The 21209-nt window shown below is 37.0% G+C and overlaps 1 protein-coding gene across 4 annotated transcripts in view; it reads right to left on the bottom strand.

The window, feature by feature from the left end:
• Positions 1–21209, bottom strand: part of RHOBTB3 (Rho related BTB domain containing 3) — a 59319-nt gene that overhangs the window by 8995 nt on the left and 29115 nt on the right. For 2 of the 4 annotated variants that reach the window (XM_039875128.1, XM_039875130.1), the window contains exons 8-12: positions 18683–18803; positions 14363–14536; positions 12582–12748; positions 8663–8759; positions 1917–2374 (exon numbers count right to left, since the gene is read on the bottom strand). In XM_039875128.1, the coding sequence (XP_039731062.1) occupies positions 2259–2374; positions 8663–8759; positions 12582–12748; positions 14363–14536; positions 18683–18803 (675 nt within the window). In that variant the 3' untranslated portion in view covers positions 1917–2258. Of the gene's footprint in view, positions 1–1916; positions 2375–8662; positions 8760–12581; positions 12749–14362; positions 14537–18682; positions 18804–21209 lie in introns of those variants that run through there. The other 2 variants (XM_039875131.1, XM_039875132.1) reach the window with 2 other exon arrangements.

The raw sequence follows: 21209 nt of genomic DNA, 5'->3' as shown, positions 1-21209 counted from the left end.
ATACATTCATCTAGAAATAATCTTTCAATTAAAAAAACTCCAAAGAGCACTCATTTCTCCAAGATAGCTTAATTTCTTGTTAGTTTGAGTTAATTCAAGGGTTTTAATCTAGGTTTAAAAACCAATTTGATTACTGTCCTGATTGGCTCTGGAGAGCCATGACATCTGCATGTCTGGGTCACTCACACAGGTGATAAAGGACTTTTATAATAAAAACTACAAGCTCATCACCACCAGAGCACCAAATCCCAAACTCAACTCCAAACAATCCAAAAATTATCTATGGACTATTTAAAGGTTAAATAGTATTTGCAAGAAAATATTTTGCTTTAGAACTTATATTTTTTAATTTCTTAGATTAAAAGTTACTGATTTAGAATCTTAAATGCTGTAATTCACATAGGGGTAAGAATATGAAGAACAAAATGTTATCACTGCATTTTAAAAGTTCTTAAATGTGAATGAATTTCTAGAAATCTACTACATTATCTATTCTTCACAAGGCTAATAATCCTTGTCAAATGGGATTTGCCAATAGTTGATTAACTCAAGTGATTAAAATAAAAAACATCAAATGTATTCCAGTAATCTTCATCAACACAAATCAATTAAAATCAGGTTTCTTGGAATATATATGGAGGAAATTTTTACTGTTTTACTCTGACAGTGCTGGTATACATCTAAGGACTAACTGTATGTGATTCTAATGCTATAGTATAAAACTGTTTAATCAAACCTTTTAACAGTTGGAAAACTATGTGTATTCTAAAGTAAATGGAAATGAAAGTAAAAAGATATCCAATACTGCATTACAGATGAAAATGATGCTAACAATAAAATAGTAATCTAGTTTTCCATCTCTCAGCTTGTAAGCACCTGATGTAATTATTTTTGTTGACATGTAATATAAACTATAATTTTGTCCTCTATTCTAGTACCACTTTCTCTACATTAACAACTTCATTTATATCCTTTCTCTAACCCAGAAGGACAAGATTCATGCTACTTCTCATCAAATAACCTTGAGGTCCTCAGAAAGAATTCAAACAATTCAAGCCACTGACATCTTAATCTTAGTAAATCACCAAAACAAAAGTCTTCAACCTTTGATAGAGAATTCTATAGAAAGCATGCTTTCCTATGAGCATCTTGATAAATGCACATTAAAGTCATGCTGGTCAGTCACTTTTACCTATATCTTGGTATTACAGAATGATCAAGAAAGTAGTTGTGCAACTGTGATAAGAGCCAGAACTGTGAGTGTTTTAAAGCTAAGATAACACAAAGAATTTCTCAGTTGCCAGCTGAAGTGGCAGCATAGGCCCTGGGTGGGACAGGCTTCTCCAAAGATCCAGAATCCCCATATTCTCTCTTTCCTCCAGAAAGCCTCCTTTTCTTCCCTTGATGTCAGTGTCTCTTTTCTGCTTTCAGGAAGAATGATGTTTGAGCAAGAAAACATAGTGTATATCCTGCTAGGAGATAGACGTCATTTGGGGGGCCTAGTACAAAGTGGAAATGCAAGGTCCTTCTTCAAACAATATTACAAATTTCAAAATGGCGATAGCAGAGTAGTGAACCATGCAGGGCCCCTTCTAAGTGTAGGGCCCTGTGCAACCACACAGGTTATCTGGCCATAAAGTCACCTATTTAGGTTTCCTACCTACTCAAAATCACAGAGAAGAGACAAGGTGGCTCAGTTGGGTTGTTCAGATAAAAAAACAGACTTTTTTTTTCATGATGGTTCAAACTCTGTCACTGATTTGGAACTAAGTGGCATTTCACATGCAAAATCCCAGGCAAATTTCTATTCCTCAAGTCTCAGATTGATCAGTCTTCCCCTAGATTTTTCATTATAGAACAGTCATATTGAGTCTTTCAATACCCCTCATTTTAACAGAATAATTAATCAGACATGATGAAATTTCTGAATCTTATATGATTTTTTAAAAAATTTAAACATTTCTTAACCAGGAAGGGTATTAATATCACTAAAGTAACGGCATCTTAAAAGGTAAAAGTAGCTGTACACCAACTTTATATACTAGGGTAAAGCCTTAGATTTAGCCTATGGTCTATTTTGTTCCCTTTTAAGATCACAATAGTTTTTTTCAAAGAAAGCTAATAAACACATTAAGCTGTAAGATGATTTTTTTTTAATGCCTATTATTGGTTTCGGTCACAGGAATTTTACTGGAAGCCAGAGGTATCCCATTCTTCCTAGTAATAATTTAAAAAGTGTATGTATATAAAAGCGCAGGTTACATTACTAAGCAACGGCATTTCCGGGAGTGAATGTACTTCCTGTATTCCGCAAGCTGCTTCAAGTACATATTCGACGGCCATCTGTGCTTTTCAACAAAACTGCGTTCTTCCACTAAAATTTTTAGAAAAAGAATGTTAACTGAATATATTTTATTTGTGATCAAGCTTAGGTATTAATTATTGGTTTCCTATTTAATGGACGATATCCAAGCTCTGCTGTATATTCCCTACTCCTCCCTCAAGCCTTCCAAAAATCACTGAATACAATTTTGGTTAAATCGGTCATCAGGACACATCTTGTAAATTGCTTCATCAAGCAGTATTTGATTATGTTCTTTTTTTTCCCTCCCAAATAAGACTTGCTTTTCCTGGAGATGATGATAATCTTTTTTTTTTTTTTTTTTTTCATATAATTGGTTTTCTCTTTGTAACTAATTCAACTTTCCAAACTCTTTAAAGTCCTCTCAGTTTTCTCCTGCACCAGGTCACAGTTATTAGATAACCTCTCCATTCCTGTAGTCTTGTTTTCTAGGCCTGCTTCATGCTTTTGTGTTGGATTCCTCTACTCCTGGACTCCAGGCCCTTCCTTTTGTTTATCCTCTAGTTTTGGTGAAGCAGAAACTTTATTAGCTTCCTGAAAAAGGGGGGTGCATAAGAAGTATTTTTGAAACTTTGCTTGTGATGAAAAGCCCTTAATCTATTCTTGCACACAATTCATAATTTGGTTTGGTATAGAGTTCCAGGCTGAAAATGTCCCTCAGAATGTTGAGGACAGTACCCCAGTTTTCTAGTTCCCAAGGCTGTAAGGATTACACTACCACTCACATTCACAGTCCTTGGTAAGTGATCTATTGGGTTTTTTTTTTAACCCTGTAAACTTATAGATTTTTCTATTTACAGCTGGCATTCTTCCATGCCACAATGGTGTACCTTGTACATTCAATGAGCTGAGCACTTAGTAGATCCTTTCAATCTGTTGACTCAGGTCCTTCATTACTGAGATAACGTCCTGTATTATTTCTTGATAATCTTCCTCCTCACTGTTTTTTTTTTTTTTTCTGTGCTAATGTCTAGTATTCAGGTACTTCGCCTCCTAGATTGAGTCTCCAAATTTTTAAAAAATCTTTTTCTCTCTCTTAGCTGTCTCTTTATCTTTTTGTCCTATTTTCTGGGAGACTTCCTTATCTTTATCTTTCTACTATTTTATTTAGTTGTTTTTTCTTCTGCTATTGTATTTCTAATGTCCAAGAATGACTTCTTGTTCTTTTATGCTTTGCAAATCATGGTAAAATACACATAAAATAAAATAAACCATTATAACCATTTAAAGTGTTCAATACATGTTAAGTAGTATTAGGTGCATTCACATTGTTGTGCAATCAAGACCCAGAATTCTTTTCGTCTTCAAAACTAAAACCCTGTATTTATCAATTTCCTGTTGCTCCCTACTCCAAGTCCCTGGAAGCCATCATTCTATTTTCTGTCTTTACAAATATTGTTTCTTTTTAATAACATTCTATCCCTACTTTTTTATATATGTATATCTCTTATTCTTTGAGGATATTAGAGTTTGTTTTGTTTTAGGTTTTCTTCTACTCCTAGTGTCTTTTTATTCCTCTAAGTTCCTTCTGGTGAGATAATAGAAAATATATATTGGTCTCTGCCCCCAGTTCCTGGCACAGAATGCCTGAAACCCTTGTAATTGTCTCAGTAATATGAGAGTGATAGGAGCATCTTTTGTTCTAAAATGTAGTCTTTAACCCCAGTTCCAGAAACAGGGCTCCTGATACCCTTGTAACTTCCTGGGTGATAGTAGCGTCTTTTGTTATAATGAGGCAACTCTTAGTGGGGTCCTGGATGAGGGCTGGTCACTGGGAAGCCATGATTAGAAGCTTAGACTTTTCAGCCCCACCCTCACCTCCATTCTCTTAAGAAGGGAAAAAAGGGCTGAACGTGGAGCTGCTGACCAACCAATCATGTCTAAGTAACGAAGCCTCCATAAAAATCCCAAACTACAGTGTTCGGAGAGCTTCCAGGTTGGTGGACACAGTCACGTGTAGAGAGGGTGACATACCCCCAACTCCACTGGGACAGAAGCTTCTGCACTCTGGATCCTCCCAGACCTCACCCTATGAATCTCTTATCTGGCTGTTCATCTGTAGCTTTAATAAACTGGTAAACATAAGTGTTTCCTTGAGTCCTGTGAGCTGATCTAACAAATTAATTATACCCAAGGAAGGGGTCACTGGAACCTCTGATCTATAACCAGTCAGTCAGAAGCAATGAACTTTCAACTGGTGTCTGAAGTCGGGTGGGGGGCAACCTTGAGGGACTGAGCCCTTAACCTGTGGGATCTGACGCTATCACTATCTTCAGATAGAGCGTCCAAATTGAGTTAAATTGTAGGACATCCAGGTGGTGGTGTGGAGAACTGCTTGGTGTGGGGTAAAACCCCCATACATTTGGTGACCGGAAGTGTCCTAAGAGAAGTATCCTGTGTGAACAGTAAAAGAGCCACACAGAGAAAGACTCACGAGGAAAGAAATGCACAAGTAGAAAGACTAGGTTTTTCTTATTCATGTCTCTTTTATTTTTATTCATTTTCTTTTGGTTTGTGTATCTATCTTTCACGTTGGACACTGCCTCAAATACCTATTGATATTCAGCTATCTCTTTACATAAAAAGTGAGATACTAGAAAGCTGTTTAGCAAACTTTGGAGCATTGGTAAGACTTGCTGTCTGGTGGGATGCACTGAAGCATGACCGAGCAGATTAATATTGGATTCGCTGAGATAATTTCCAAATGATTGCACCCGTACATTTTTTTTTTTTTCTCTGAGGCCAGGGAAGAATGCTTCGATTTCATGCTCAGACTGTGGGAGTCAAGGTAGTGAATACCTGGCTGCCAGACTTCTAGAACCTGGACATAAGAAGGAAGCTGGAGGTTTACTATACAATGTGCACACTTTCACATAACCCCCATGTTTTCCGTCCAGCTCTTTGCTCAATCTCAGTTATACTCAGAGTTCACGATTTTATAACTTTTTTGCCTTAATTTTTCCCAGAATAAACCTTCCATCCCTGTGATGACATGAGAGAAGCAATTGCCTGCCTGGGTGGTATGCTGCGTGTCAAAGCTTCTTAGTCAACATTCAAATAACTGCTTTCAGTCTCAAGCCTCATTCTGCTTTCTGAATTTCTAAGCATCCTGGCATTCTTCTGGGTGAAGCAGCTTGTTTCTCATCAGTATTCTCTTCTATAAGCATTCAGTTTTCCTTCTATGAGTTGTTTTTCACCTCTCCATCTACTGTTTGACCTCAGTGATTATAATTTGGATTCACAAGGTCTTGATCCCAGCTGTGGGGTCTGGATAAACAGAAACCACCTAGCTGCTCAGGGAAATTAGTTCTAGGTTTCATTAGGAAAGAAAGGTGACGTAAGACTACTCCCTCAATTAAGATAAAATGACAGGAAAAAAGTTATCACAAATAAGCTCTGGCCAGGGGAAAAGAAAAACAAGACAAAAAACTATATTATAAAATACATAATACAATATTGAACCAAATTAAATTAACTGTGAGAATAATGAATCCATAAATGCCAAGGGTTAACTTGTATTCCTGTGCATTGCTGTCTGTTTTCATAAGAGTCCAGTATATAAAATGTCTAATATTTAATGAATTATATAACCGAGTTGATGTATCAGTGCCAGTGTATCAGTGATGTATCAGTGCCAGCACTGACAAGAGATCTTTTCTAGTTGCACCTATCAATTTCTAAACACCTCTAAAGAAGAAAAACTCTCAGTTAAGAAAAAACAATTTGCTGATTTTCAATAACAATTTGATAATTTTTGAAACCGAAATGGACAATTCTTTAAGAAAGCTGTAAAGTGATTGTGACGAGAACCCTTTTCAACTTCAAGTGACCATGTGAGTGAGGCCAAGAGTGAGGCAATCTAGAGGAAAAGGGACTGTGACACTCTGGGGAACATGCTCCTTTAAGTGGTCAGATGCTACTCAGTTCCAGGTTGCTGTCGTGTGGGAACAAGGGCCCAGAGTAGCTAGATCTTCCAACATTTCGAAATAAGCCAAAAATTTGGATTTTAAAATGTGACATTACAATTTTTAAATGTTGATACTAACTTAAGGAAAGAAAGGAACAAAAAATCATGTGCTTCAAATAAAACACCTTGGCAGACTATATTCAACTCACACACTACCAGTTTGTGACTACCTACTGAGACTATCAAATTCTCTCTTATCCACAAGGGGCTTTTATTCTCTGCCCAAGAGGATGCATCACAGCTGGTCCTGGACATAAACAGGTACCACTGATGCGGTGTACTTGCCATATTCTTTTGATTCCCATCAAAGGAATGTAAGACAATCACTGACACGGCCTCATCTTCTTACCCCGTCTTCTCAAAATACACCTTGGAGTTCTGCTTTTCACCATGCCAGGTGATCATAATATATGTTATAGGTAATTGTATAAGTAATAAAATAAAAATTAATAACTCAAAGGATTTAAAGAGTATCTTTCTGCCAACGTTGCTATAGTACTCTTCATGTGTATTACACATGTATACAAGACGGTTAGTGGAAAATGATTATTCTTCCTTTACAAATGAAGGTAACCTAAAGTGGCATAATGAAGGTGATTCTAAAATCAAAGTGTTCATTCATTTCATTTGTAACTGACTTCTTAAAGACTGAGAGGTGTATCTTGCTCAAAACTGAATTTTATGTGTCACGCTATCTGATGTAACCTGTCTGGTCAGTTTGTTTGGACAACCTAATTCAGCTTTATTTGACAGGGAACCTAGAATGGAGGATGAATCTGAGTATTCTGTACAAGTTGAGGTAATACCCTGATGTATTTCAGGGGATTCTGGGTATAATAAGAAAGAGATATTTGCAAGTCCTTGAGGGGCTAGGGAAGAAAAGCAAGGACTGTCTGCACTGAACCTTAAAGTGGACAGGAACTAGGTGTCTTCAAGGTTCATAAGTTGCCCAGCTGTAAGTTCATCTGAGTAGCAGAACTGACAAGTATTTGAGGTCAAAACCTTACCATGTATTAGAAAATTACCATGTTAATAAAAGTATTCATTTGCTTGGGGGAAAAAAAAAGACTAACTGTATAAGAATGTCCCTGCTAACAGCAAGCAGAGCATGCTTTATCTTTATGAATGGGCTTTTTTTTCCTTGCACAAAGTATAAATGGTTAGTAAATATCCATTGTTCTGCTTTGACTTATTATGTTACTCTACGGCACTAACAACTGAATTCTATGTAAGGATGCTCCCAACAGGCAGAGGATGCCTGCTGACTGGCTGAATACATCTGTCAACACATCTGCCCAAAACTGACTGTGTTATTTCTTGGTTTCCTTAACTGTACAATGAAACCAGAGATTTTCACATCTTTTAGCAGCAGATTCTCTTACAAGTAAAGTTTTATGTAAAACTCTAAGATACAAAACAGATAAAAGTGGAACTAGTTAAAGGTGGGAAGGGTGAGTCCAAGAACTACAAATTTTAGCCTTCCCTTTCCTTCTTTTCACTTTTCTGCTTCATTCCCTCCTCTTTCTTCACCCACTTCCCACTCCCTGTCCCCACCGTGGAAGACCTTCAGGCGTCTCTTAGGATAGTTCTGTTTAGAGTTTGAAACTACTTGACTAAGTTGTCTTTAATTTCTTTTTCCTTTTAACCTGATTATTCCTTGAGTCTATTCTAGGTAACATGATGAGCAAACCTGTATCTAGACTGAATGTCTACTCTAATGACCAGTCTATTTTCATCTTCTTTCCTCTTATGCAACATGAAGAAGCTCAACCTTTGACTGGTTTTAATCTTTATAATTTATCTTAAAAATTACCTGTTCAGTAAGTTTTGCAACGCTCTTTGAGCAATAAAAAAAATGTTCTTCCCAAGTAATACAGTCAACTCCTATATAGATATACTTAATAGATATAGATATCAGTACAATAGAACTATATATTATAGACAACACATAATAGTTACGATTCCTTTGCAAAAAAAGTTTTAAATCTGTACTGTTTAATTGCTTCTGCCTTGGGTGGTTAAAAACAAGAGCTCGTTTATTAAAACCAAATGTCACCTGAGGCCATCTTATCTCTATACTTAAGGAAAAAATGCGTTTAAAAATGATTGTGAGCAATAAAACAATCATTAGAAAACTTCCTGAATAACACAGGTCAATCTACTTATGTGACACAGGTGACTATAAGTCACAGTGTCCTCAATTACTGCACTGCATATTTAAAAGAAATGTTTTACATTACAAAAGAAAACCTCTACTATTTCTACAAATTATGTCTCAAATCTAAGAACAAAGAACATAAAGTTTTCTTTTAACATAGTAATTGGCAATCTACCTGAAAGATCCTGAAATTCAGGCTTTTGACTGAAGATGAGGTAGTTAGTGGCAATGAAATGAAGCAGCCAGGTTGAAAGGCAATCAGAGTGGTGAAACTGCAAGAAAAATGGAAAGTAAAACAATATTGTACATAATGACCATCAATATGATGATTAGATCAGAGAGAACTCATGGACGGCCCAAATCCATGTTTAATGTGTCTGTACACGATGTTGCCTTGAGCCTACTCTGACAACAGAAAGGAAAGAGGAGCATTAATAACAAATAATAATAAAATTGCATCAATGAAGAAACTGAATCGAGTGAGTAACAAGCCACTGCTGCTGGAGTGGCTGAATGTCTTTAAGCAGATGAGTGGTTGCATCTCTAACAAATACTATTTGAGGTTCTTGGGGACTTAGTTTAAGCTTTTAATCTAAGGTCATGGTGTTCACTAACCTCACTTCTATCTGTGTAGCAGAGATAAGATTATGGTTAGCAAAGGTATATACTTGGTCAAATCTAAACAAATTCACCTGAGGAGCAAACCAAAAATTATTTTGAGGAAGAAATGTCATCAGGCTAAGGGTACAGGCTGCAATGTGTAAATATTTCTATGGGAAGAGTTGCTTTTATCTCAGATGTACAGTTATGCTGAACAGGATTTCCAGCACATTTCTCATTCTGAGTTCCGACAGCTAATGAAGGGGTATCTCAGAGCAACATGGCCACGACATCGCCGTCTTGGTGCCAATAAGTGTATTCTCTGATCCACCTGACCGCTCAATTCAGATTACAACAACTTGCTGGCAGGCAACTTTGGTACACGAGTGTAGTTCTTTTTTTTTTTTTATCATTATGATAAAATATATATAACCATCTTTAAGTGTACAGATCAGTGGCATTGAGTACATTCACATTATTGTGCAACCATCACCACTATCTATTTTCAGAACTTTTTTTTATCATTCCAAACTGAAACTTTTTATCCATTAAATAACTCTCCTTTACCTCCTACCCCAAGTCTCTGGTAACCACTATTTTATTTTACCTCTATGAATCTGACTATTCCAGGTACCTCATATGAGTTGAATTATACAGTATTTGTCCTTTATCTGCCTGGCTTATTTTACTTAGCATAATGCCTTCGAGGTTCATCCATGTCGCAACATGTATTAAAATTTCATCCTTTTAAGGCTCAGTAATATTCCATTGTATGTATAGAGATTTTGTTTATCCATTCATCTGCTGATGGGCATTTAGGTTGTTTCTACCTTTGGGCTAACTATAGCTCTTTTAATGACATCTCAAAAATATTATATGAGAAACATCCTAAAATAAATGACAGAATAAAAAAGAAAGGCATTAAAGAAAACCATAAAGCCAAATAACTCTGTAAAGAATAATGATAGTGGAGAAAGTACCCAGAAACTCACCAGGAAAAGATTAGAAACAAAATGGGTGGCCTGACGCAGCCAAATATTAATGCACAGATTATAAGAAGTTGAGTTTAAAACTTTAATATGAGAGTAAGTAGAACTTCATAGGAATCATGAGTTTGGCTAGACAGGGCTTAAAGGGGAGTAGAGATAAGGAAATCTCTACCTCAATCTGAACAAACTGATCTGATTAAGAGAAAGAAGCCTCTGTTACAGGTCAGGAGTTCAACCTGATGGAAATACACAAATCTAAAGGTAGAATCAAGGTAAAAAATTGAGATAGGTTAGGGGAAAGTGAGAGAATACCAAAACTCCTCATATATATTGAAGGTATGAATGATACTTTCCTGATACACAACACAAAACTGGTAGAAATGATAGAAGGATTGGAAATTTCAATTATTCAGAGAGCTACTGGAAGTCTACATCTGCTAAAAGACAATTTCACCTCCTAGAAATCAGAGAAAAAGTGAGGAAATGGTTAACTAAATTCTGACCACAGGACGAACTGGCTGGTATACTATAAAGCTAGAAACTTCAAAGAAAACTTGGGGAGAAAATTATCCTGTTATCTAGGAACCATAATTGCCAAATTAGGAACTACCAGGATTAAAACAGAGAAAAACTGGTAAATGCAGGCTTCATCCCAGCAAATAGAAAAGTCTTTAAAAAAAAACCAGCAGAATTAAAAAAGTGTTATCTTAGACTTTTATAATTCAAGGAAAAAAGAGCAATAATCACATAGTCAGAAACCACACTCAGGGAAAACGGGTCAGGAAGAGTTTCTGACAATGCAAACATAAATGACGCTATGAGGAACAGTGTGTGTGTGTGTGTGGGTGCGTGGGTGTTTGGGAGGGGAGGAACCAAAAGAAATTAGAGCAACCATACAGGAAGTTCTCTTACGCACGAACTATTTAAAAGGATACTACAAGATAAGGAAAGATAAGCTGTGCCCATTTTTTAAACAAGATTGACAGACTTGTTAGCATAGTATGAAAATGATACATCAAAAATGAACTGAGGTTGTGAAAATGCTAGAAAGAATAAAAAAGAATTTTTAAATTAAATCTAGAGGGTAGCTATTTATCTCAAGCTCAATGTAAATGTATTACAGGGTTACTGGATTTTTTTAATTTGTTTTTATTCCTAATATTAAATATATGTGATCTTAAGACTTATTTATGAGACATGAACTCCAACATAGTTAAGAAGATAGTAAGAGATGACCTAGATGCTTTAAGTGAGCTCCCACCTATGCACAGAAATATATATGTCAATTAATGAATTCATCTCAGCCTGGACGCCAGGTTTTAGCTGTTACAGAGTCAGTCCTTTGCCCCACTATCTGGCTCTATTTCAACAACTTGGATGAAGACAGACTTGTCACATATTTTAAATCTGGATGCCAAAATTGATAGGGTTAACCAATAGGTTATATGCCAGGTAACATTTTACATAGTTCTGATAGTCTGTAACGATGGATCAAATATATTCCTGTGAAAAGACCTAGGAAGGTTCAACTGACGACAAGTTCAGTATATATGTGTACCACGACAGTTGCGAGCCTTAAAACTGTCCGAGGGCAAGCGAAGAAATGGTTGAATAACCGAGGGTTGGATGACCCATCTGGATACACTCCCTGCTTCCAGGAATAAACGAGAACGGAAAGGAGGAGATGGCAGATGTTTGACTGGGACAACATCTGAGAGTCCCAGAAATAAATGTCAAGAAAGCAGACCTAGTTTATTTCCAGACCTAGGCCAGTCCTTTGTCAGATTCATATTCTAGGGTCTTTGTAACTACAGTCAGTCACAATTAGTTGAATATGTAAACTCTGTTTCTTCCCTAGAAAGTGCAGCAATACAATTATTAAAATCAAAAAGGCCCTGAGCTTAGCAGAGGCCAGAAAGCATGGTGTACTGTAGTGATTCTCAACTCAAATGTTTTTACTGATTATATTCCTGATACTGTGAGATAGATCAACAAAAGGTGTGTAAAGATTAATGAAGTACACAATACCTCCTACAAACAATTGGAACTTCAAAACATGAAGTGGCTGTATGAATGAATAAATGAACAAATAAATCAGTTTAGCCTAATCGATTCTATCAGTATGTATGGACCAATCCTGTCATCTTCTTTTCAGGAAACCTAAGATATCATCATTTTAGGGAAATTCAATGTAAATTCTATTTCCTATAATGTCTACGTGACAATATATAACACCACTCAAATGACTCTAATAAGGGCCATTCACTTGAAAGAATTCCATATCAGCAAATTCTTCCTCCTTAGTAAGGGATTGCTAAAAAACCCTATTCTTCAAAATTACCTACCCACAGAAATTATTATGAGGGCACTTTAGCCACACTTCTAAACTAAGACAGGTACTAATATATCTCTTAATAAACAGAACTTTGAAAAGAGTAATATAATTTTTTTATGAGATTAAAAAAAAAACACACACAAAACAAGCAGAGACATAGGGCCAGTTACCTTGGCTTTTTTGAGCAGATCGACGATATCGAGGTTCATGGATGCCAGTTCCCTGCTCGGCATGCTCTGCAGCTGTGTGATGATGAACAGCTCACAGATGTGCTGCAGTCTGGACACTTGATACATCTCAGCACAGATCAGGAGACACATGGCCTGGAAAATGCCAGCTGATGCAAGAAGAGAAATAAGAAAAAATGGACAATAAAACCACTTCTTTTATGACCTAAAACAAAACAATGAAAAACAAAAATATGCTGACTGTATCATCTAAAGTAGGATAGAATGTCTAGAAAAAAACCTTTAAAGAGTCAGCATTCTAAACTATTACTCCATTTAAAAAACAATTAAAGCCTTCACACTCATTTTACCCCCACGCCTTTTACCAATTTTTAAAGTGCTTTGTCCTACAGTTATTATTGTTTTTCTGAGCATTTTTTCTAATTAGCAAGATAAAACCTAAAAATCAAAGTGTCAATTACTCTAGTAAGAGAATGATGAGAAACCAAATTTTCTTATTATTTCAAATCTGGTCAAATTTTGAAATTTATTATACAAATTTGCCAGTATTTAAATAATAAAATAAACATTAACACTTATTCTGATGAGAATCAGTGCTTTCATTTTTATTAAGCAAAAATGATAAGCCAGTCTTTACCACTGACAGCAATAACAAACTGACTCCAAAATACTCCAGCTAGCTGCAAGACCAGAATTAATTCCATTAAAAATAGATCGTTTTCAGGGGGAGCTCCTAAAACCTTTTACTAGAGGGCTCATTACTTCTTTAAAAATTAAGAGGTTTCAATAACAAATGTAGCATACATTCCGAATCTAAAAATCAAAGTAGTAAACCTGAAGGGAGGTATGGTCTGAAATGTATGCTTTCTTTTTATATTTGCTAGTGTACCTGGAGAGTCCTGTAATCAAGATCTCTGGGCCCTAGAGGAAGCCACTGGGGCCTTATTCTAGCTGTGTTTGTGGTCGGAGCCATCTGGTGGCCAAAAGATGAAGATTAATCAAAGGGGGCTCCCGTGCCTGCATCCTAAAAGGCCTATCTATAGAAAGGATTCTGCAATTTCTCTAAGGTGCCTCCAGCTAGTGAAAACCTGCAAGATTTGTTCCAACCTGAAGGTGCCATAGAGAGTTAGTTCTTAGTCAAAGATGGTTCTAGGTCATGAATAGAGAAATAAATCCTACAGTCCATTGGGATTCTAAACATCCTAGGAAAAGTTTTTGGAGAAGTCAGCTTTAGGAGAGTCTCACTTTAGGAGAAGTCAGAAGAAGGCCTTTAAAAGACTCACATCCTCTGGGCCCGAGAGATGACCAAGGAGGTCTCAGAATATTGAAAGTCCTTAAAAGTGCCTTAGTCAGAATTCAGAACTACAAAAGCAGTTGTCCAATCCTCTGCTTCTCATGGAAGGGATAGTGCTCGCAGGAGGTCTCTGCTCCAATCTGTAGAACTGAACTGACCACTGGGCATGAGACACCTCCATCTCCAAGGCACCCGCAGGGCCCACCAGCTGTTGGTGCTGCTGGCTGGGACCTGTGAACTTATGTCAGAGTCTGAGAGCCCATAAGAAGTACCCAATCACTGCTCTTCCACTCGAACGGACTGAAAATTCACTGTTGTCCCAACACCACCTCCACCTGCTAATTTAGCACATTCCATGATGTCAACTCTGACAAACTTTAAGTGAAAACAAATTTTACAGAAGGCAGTTTATCAAAATGGGTGACAAAAAAAGAATTGTGAGATATTATATAACATTTATGCTGCTTACCTGGGCAACAGGAGTCTGTATACAAGTATTCTAAAAAGGACAAGAAAGTCTCTTTGGAAACACCATAAACTGGAATCAGAACACTCTTTGCTTCCATGTAATTCCCATTAAACATAGCTGCCATCACTTCACAACGGGCCACCAGGATGGCCCTGTGGGCTGGCACTGTTGTACCTGCAAGGTTCAAAAGGGAAACAAAGCCAAGCAAGATAAGCTTGCAGAGTTATTACTCTACAAGTTTTTTTCTAATTAGAGTAGTATTGTATTAGGCACAGCTAAGCTGATACATGGAAACCAAATTTTGGGGTTTGACAACCAGCATTAACTCAGAGACTTTTTAGTTTTTAATCGAAAAAAAGAGTTCAAAAGTTGACTTTGAAACCAACGATTTGCAAGTCAGCAGTTATTTGTTATTTAGTTTATATTTCCTGAAAATAGAAACACTGAAATATTTTGCTTTATGTGTTTATAATGGAACATCTATCCTTTAATCCTTTCAAATTGTCTTGAAATACCACCACCCATCCCTGCCCGTGTGCCTTCCAAGAAAACAATGCTATTATCTTTTTTGGCCAATTCAAGGAATGCCAAGGGACTCTCTTGTGGAGCCAAGGAGAGCATTTCAGATTTTCTGGAAATGGAAAGGCATGGCCTAGTCCCCTGCTGTCTGCCCAGCATACTAGCTCCCTAAAGAACCTCTCTTTCTTAAATGAACAATATCTGCCTCTGTGAGAGAGCCAGAGGTACTTTAAAATTTAAGGGCCCCTCAGCCCACATCTCTCACTGAAGCTCATTAAACTAAACTGGCTCTCTAGTAAAGAGAGTAGCTTGCTTCTCCAGCTACTGTGCTGCCACACCAAGGCTCTGCCAGAAGGGACACGTGTCACACAGGGCTCGCGGGTAGAGAAGCAGTTCTCAACACTCCCACCACCTTAGGAAACCATGATTCCACAGCCAGCCTTCAGTTTAGCCTAGATAAGTTCAACAGAAAAGAAGAGAAGAGTTCCATCAAATTCCACTGGCTTTCTTCAAAGCCGGTAATCTCTCGGGATTCACAAGTGTCTCCCAACATTGCCAGTTTTGAACTCACTGCGTGGCACTGTGATTTCATAGGCAAACCTCCCACAGGAGCAGAGAGAAGGGGCCACAGTGAGCAGGTTGTCACGCACCTGCTAGCAGACACCCTCCCTCCTTCTGCGCCCCTTCCCTTCCCTGCCTCTTTGCCTTTAGGCCACTTGCCCTCAATGTCAGTGTCCATCTACAAGACGACCAGTTTCCATTCTCAAAGCATGCTAGCTATATTTGTACACAGCAATTAACAAAGAATTCAAACAGGTAATGCAATTTGACTTGTAATTTGAAGGTTTTAAAATCTTAAATAGGGGACCATGAAAAAAAGAAAAAAGAAAATTAGAAGCATCACTTAAACAAACCAGATAAACTATAATTTGGGTTAAGCAGAGGAATTTAAGATTGGCCAATAATACCAAGTGAATAGGGTGGGGAATGAATTTGGTAGGTAACCTTGGAATTTAACAAATTTTCCATGGATAATGTGGTTACAAAATCAGCAGTGAAACACCCAGTACCTTAAATTAGCATTCTCAAGCCAATTTCAAGCTTGGAATTAAGCTTGGAAAACGACTTGTTTCTCACCTTTTTAAACTACTGTTTTGGTGTTATATATTGTCCTATCGTGAAACTGTAATACAATACCTCAGTACAGCCATATTTTTAAACACTGTATATAAACTGTACAAATATATAAACACTGTATAAAACATTCTGAATAAACACAATGTAGTGTTTATACACTAAACAGCAATAAGATAGAGCTGAAAAATTACTCAATATATAAACACTGTATAAAACATTCTGAATAAACACAATGTAGTGTTTATACACTAAACAGCAATAAGATAGAGCTGAAAAATTACTCGGGGAGGGGAAAAAAATCAATTTTCTAGTTAAAAGATTAACATGTTCCTTGAAAATGCCAAGGCCTAAAGTATCTTTCCTTTGCTGTATCTAATAGGTGTATAGCTCTAAGAAGCATTTTTTTAAAGGAAAAGAGTTTTAAGAGCAAAACAAAATTTAAAACCCCAAGTTTTCTAGTAATTTTCCATAGATCCTCAAAGATTTTTGTTGTTATTATATACTAAAGTACATTTGTTATACCTTCTTCACATTTCCTTGACAAGTTTTAAGAGATTTTCAGAAATGTTTTGTTTTATTCTGAAAATTGCAAACTTGCCTAGTTAGAATATGTACTGCTTAAGTAAACAATGACAGAATGTAAAAGCACTTTTTATGAGATGCAGTTTCAAATGTCAAATGGAAACTCCTATCCTTCTATATCAGATCTAAATGTTTACCAAGACTACTTTTAAAACTGCTATCATAGCTTCTTTAAATAATTATTTAATGGAAAAAGACAGAAACGCAAACAACAAATTGGGGGCGGTAGTATTTTTTTGATGACTATTAAAAGGATAGTAAATAATCCCATGTCAATTCCAGCCAGTTTTTGATGATGGCCTGGAACATTGTAAAAAAAAGATCTGAGAAGGCCCTGGGTTCAGGGGGAACCATGCACTGACTCACCAGTGCTGGATGCCACGGCAAGGGCTAGGGAAGGGGGTCCACCAGTCAGGTCTCCAAATACACCTTGATACACACCACCTCAATCTCTGTGACCACGCTACCAGGTAGAAATTAGTATCCCCACTTTACAGGCAAGGAAACAAACGATCAGAAATGTAAAGTAACACAGCCAAACCTATTATATGGTAAATATTTACCCAAGCAAGATCCCAACCAGACCAAAGAGTCTGCCTCCTCCAGAGACAGCACAGCTGCCTTCTACACACTGGAAGCTGCCCTCCCCACGCTCTGTAGAAGCTGCGCTTGTCTCACCTCCAGATGATGGCAGACAAACTGTTGCTGGCTCCTGCTTCCACCCATTCCTGCTTCTCTTTGCTCCCAAATCCTTGGGAGGCCTTGGTTTTGGAGCTGGAGAGGCTACAAGGTGTATCACAGCCGCTGCTGTTCATACAACCAGCCCTCCAGCCCTTCTGGACTCAGCCTCCGCACAGGTGGGGGTGTGAGCAAGTGTTTGTAAAGGGTTTGTAGGTGGAATCATGGAAGAAAAGCCAGAGATTATAAGGAGAAAGGATTCTCCACGTCACTGCTTCTTCCTTTTCTCTTAACATAACATATATTTTCATGTGTTGTATATTCCCTTTGAAAATCTTTTCCGGTTGTACTAACATAATGTTTGATGTAAGGGCCTCCTATGCAAACAGGTGTTAATAACTCCTATGCAAATAAGCAGATTTGGTCTCTTGTTAGGTTTTTTTCCAAATCATTTTTTATGTATTTTAAAGTCACTCTTAGTGTCCCATTCTCAGTGTCCCAAGCTAACACTGCAGACAGTATTGATGGTAGCTTATCAGAAAGCACTCTGGAAAGTTCCCAATTCAGTTTGTCTTGGCAATTGGCCAAAATTAAAAGTAAAATGAACTTTTCAGGGTGAAATTTTTTAAAAGTTGAATGACTGTTAGCTGCCATACATCTCTACCATAACATAAAATTCTATCTTCCTTTTAGTAATAGCCCACCTGAAGTTCTAGTTATTTCATTTGAAAACAACTCCTTCTAGCATAATTGAAGGTATCTGACATTCATATTTAAGACCATGCTTTTAATCTACTAAAAATTATCCAAGCAAATAATCAATAATGGGCATTAAAACGGCTCACATTTATTAAAATTAGGTAACATTACTTTCCTACAGAGATAACAAAGCAGCTCTTAGTTGCTCTGGTGATAATTCTCAGAGTGCTGGGAAGAATCAATGTAGCAATACCTACAGACACCTGGTGTAAGCCACGTATGATCACCAGCCCATGGTTAGTTCCCCGTGCTCAAATGAAAGGAAGAGAGCTGAATAAAATGAGCTGTAGGTAATAAATATAATTTTAAGGGAGCTGGCTTCAGAGGGCTCAAAAACTGGGACCTTAAAGAAATAAACAAACATATTTAATGGGGTGATAATACAGACCACTTCTTCCCTTGCTGGTCCCTAAAAGTTAATGAAACATATGATAAGGAGGAAAAAAACTAAGGAAAAAATATATTTTTTATTTTAATAAAATACTTCATTTCCCTGGAAGATTTTCTTAAAATTCAGTCAGTGTTAATTCACATCCTACAACGGAGAATTGTCATTCCTACACCCAAAATAGTCAAAGCTGAAATAAAAAGTTAGGTAAGAAAACAATCTAGTGAACGATAAACTTTGTAAAAATTGAACCATACCTTGTATTTCAAAGACAACATCAGCAAGCATTGGTTTATTAAGGAAAAACTTGAGAGAAGTGTTATAAAACCACAGAGGTTTTCTGGCTTGATAGGTTTTGCAATTCCTTAGGCAATTAATCTGTAAAAAAACCCAAAAATACAAGGGTAAATGTTATACAAAAAGCTTTGCTAATATATATGGGCTAGTTAGAGAATTTGAAAAACTGTGCTAAATATCTGAAGAAATAATGATCTCTGATCATAGCTTTCATGGAAGCCTACCCTTAAGAACTACATCTGCTACCTGTCAATGAGCAACATCGCGCAATGCAGCATTCACAGTACTGAATGAATTGGCTAAGTGAAAACTCAACTCTATGGCCGAGAAGCTGTGGGGTCCTAAGTCCCCAAGGGTCCTATCTCATATGAATGCCTAGAAAAATACGTTTACATACACAACATGCTCATTTGTTCACTAATTAAGAAAGTACATACACAATGACTTAACTCGGAATTAATAAAAAATACCAATTTTTCCTCTATGACACCACATCCTACTGCTTACCAGATCACTATTAAAATACCAGAGAGTGATAAACTGGTTCATCTCCATCTTAATCTACAATTTTATAATACCATTCCTAGCCACAGCAGGGACTGCTGGAATCTGTAAAAGGTTACCTGGATCTCTGATCTGGAGCTCCAGAGAACCTCTTCCATGGTTATCCGTCCTCTCACACCTTCTCACTCCAGCTGATGGACTCCAGTAACAGTGCCTCTGTCTGACCTAGTGGTCTCCAGCCCTCCTCTGCTCCCACTCAGGATCTGGTGCTTTGTGTCATTTCTGTCATCTTTCAGACATCCCAGGAGTTAAGAGCCAGCCCCTCTTCCCTCACCCTCCAGCCATCTCCCCTGCTGAATCGCAGAACTTCAGCCCAGGCCAGAACTCTGACCTCTGCCTGCCTAGCCAGGGAATACAGAAAGATTTATCCCTAAAAAAATAATCAAGCATACCACTTTAGCATTAAGAATAAATGTCACCGACTCCCCACTCCAGATTAATCTACTATGCTGGAAAGTTAAAATATTGTTGAGAGGGGGAAAAAATATTCTTCCTGACAAGGAAGAAAACACTCCAGAATGCTATCCATGAGCAAGACAGAGAAACAAAACAGGATTATACAAATTTCAGTCTTATAAAGTACATTCTCAGATCCTATATATACTTTAATACACACTGAAGGAATTGGTGGAGAGGATCCATGTGACTGCCACACAGAGAGTAACAGTCAAAAAGCATCATAGAACTTGAGAGGTATAGGGACTTAAGAAATTATCCAATTTTATCCCTCATTTTCTAGAAAGCCTGAGAAGACTTGCTCAAAGCCACAGAGATAATTCGTGGCAGCATAATTTAAATATGCATTTCCTGATTTCAAATTCAGTGTTACATCCCCGTGTCATACTCCATGAATGAGAGAGACCCTTACCCCAGGAAAGCACAGGAAGAAAGCACAAAGAACTCTTCTCTCTTCCCATGTAAAGAAAAGAATTTAGTTCAATATCATGGACTCATACAGCCCCTAGCCGCCCCTTCACCAGCAAGAATTCATTTTGTTCTCAGTACTCAAAGGAATGACTGTGTTCAGAATCAAACCCAAGGAAAGGCTCAGGCTTAGAACAAAAGGCCACACTTCTGTTCTAACCATTCATATAAAGGTTATGGGTTTGTATATCATGAATTCTGTGTAAATGTATATTATGTGTGTATGCATGTATATATATATACATACATACATACATACACACACATCTATATAAACAGATTCCCTTGCCACCTACGCCTTGAATGTGAGGGCAGGAGTTTGGAGAGAACACAGATGTACATGATGTACATTTTCACTTGTCCATAAACTAGTTAATCTAGAGAACTTTTGAAAAACAGAATGCAGGTTTATGTGAACATTTCTACAAAATCATTACTCAGTTGAATTAGACCAGAAGGAGCTATCACAGTGCCACACATCTATCAAACTGGACAGCTTCTGTATACCTGCTTCGATGTGTTATTAGAATAAGAAAAGAAAGGTCTTGCCCTTTCATTTCATGTTACTTTGTCAAAAAAAAAAAAAAGTCTATTTCACAATTAAAGAATAGTTGGGGAATGTTCATTAAAAGCTAGTACAATTTTACATTTTAAAATATTAACTCAAAATGTTAGGTTGTAGAACTGACAAAATCATTTGCAGAAAAAAATTAAAGGAATAATACTTTTTACTTATATCTAATATAAACCTACAGTCTAGTAGGCATTGCACATAACTTAGCTTTTTATCTACTGTAACCAATTTGTTTATCACAGAATCTGAAATTAGAGTACAGTGGCCAAACTGTGTAATTTAGTTGTTTTAAAATGTAACAAATTTACTTTTAAAGCCCTTATAGACTCTATACAATCTAAATGACTAGAGTTTTAACATGCACTAGTTTATGACCATACAGAAAGCCTATATTTTTATAATCTTTGAAGCTTATACTTTTGAAC

This window comes from Pteropus medius, unplaced genomic scaffold (genome assembly GCF_902729225.1).
Source record: "Pteropus medius unplaced genomic scaffold, Ma_sr-lr_union100, whole genome shotgun sequence".
Taxonomy (NCBI): Eukaryota; Metazoa; Chordata; class Mammalia; order Chiroptera; family Pteropodidae; genus Pteropus; species Pteropus medius.
Note: the sequence above shows the minus strand (reverse complement) of the source record. Positions and strands in the feature narration are given on the sequence as shown.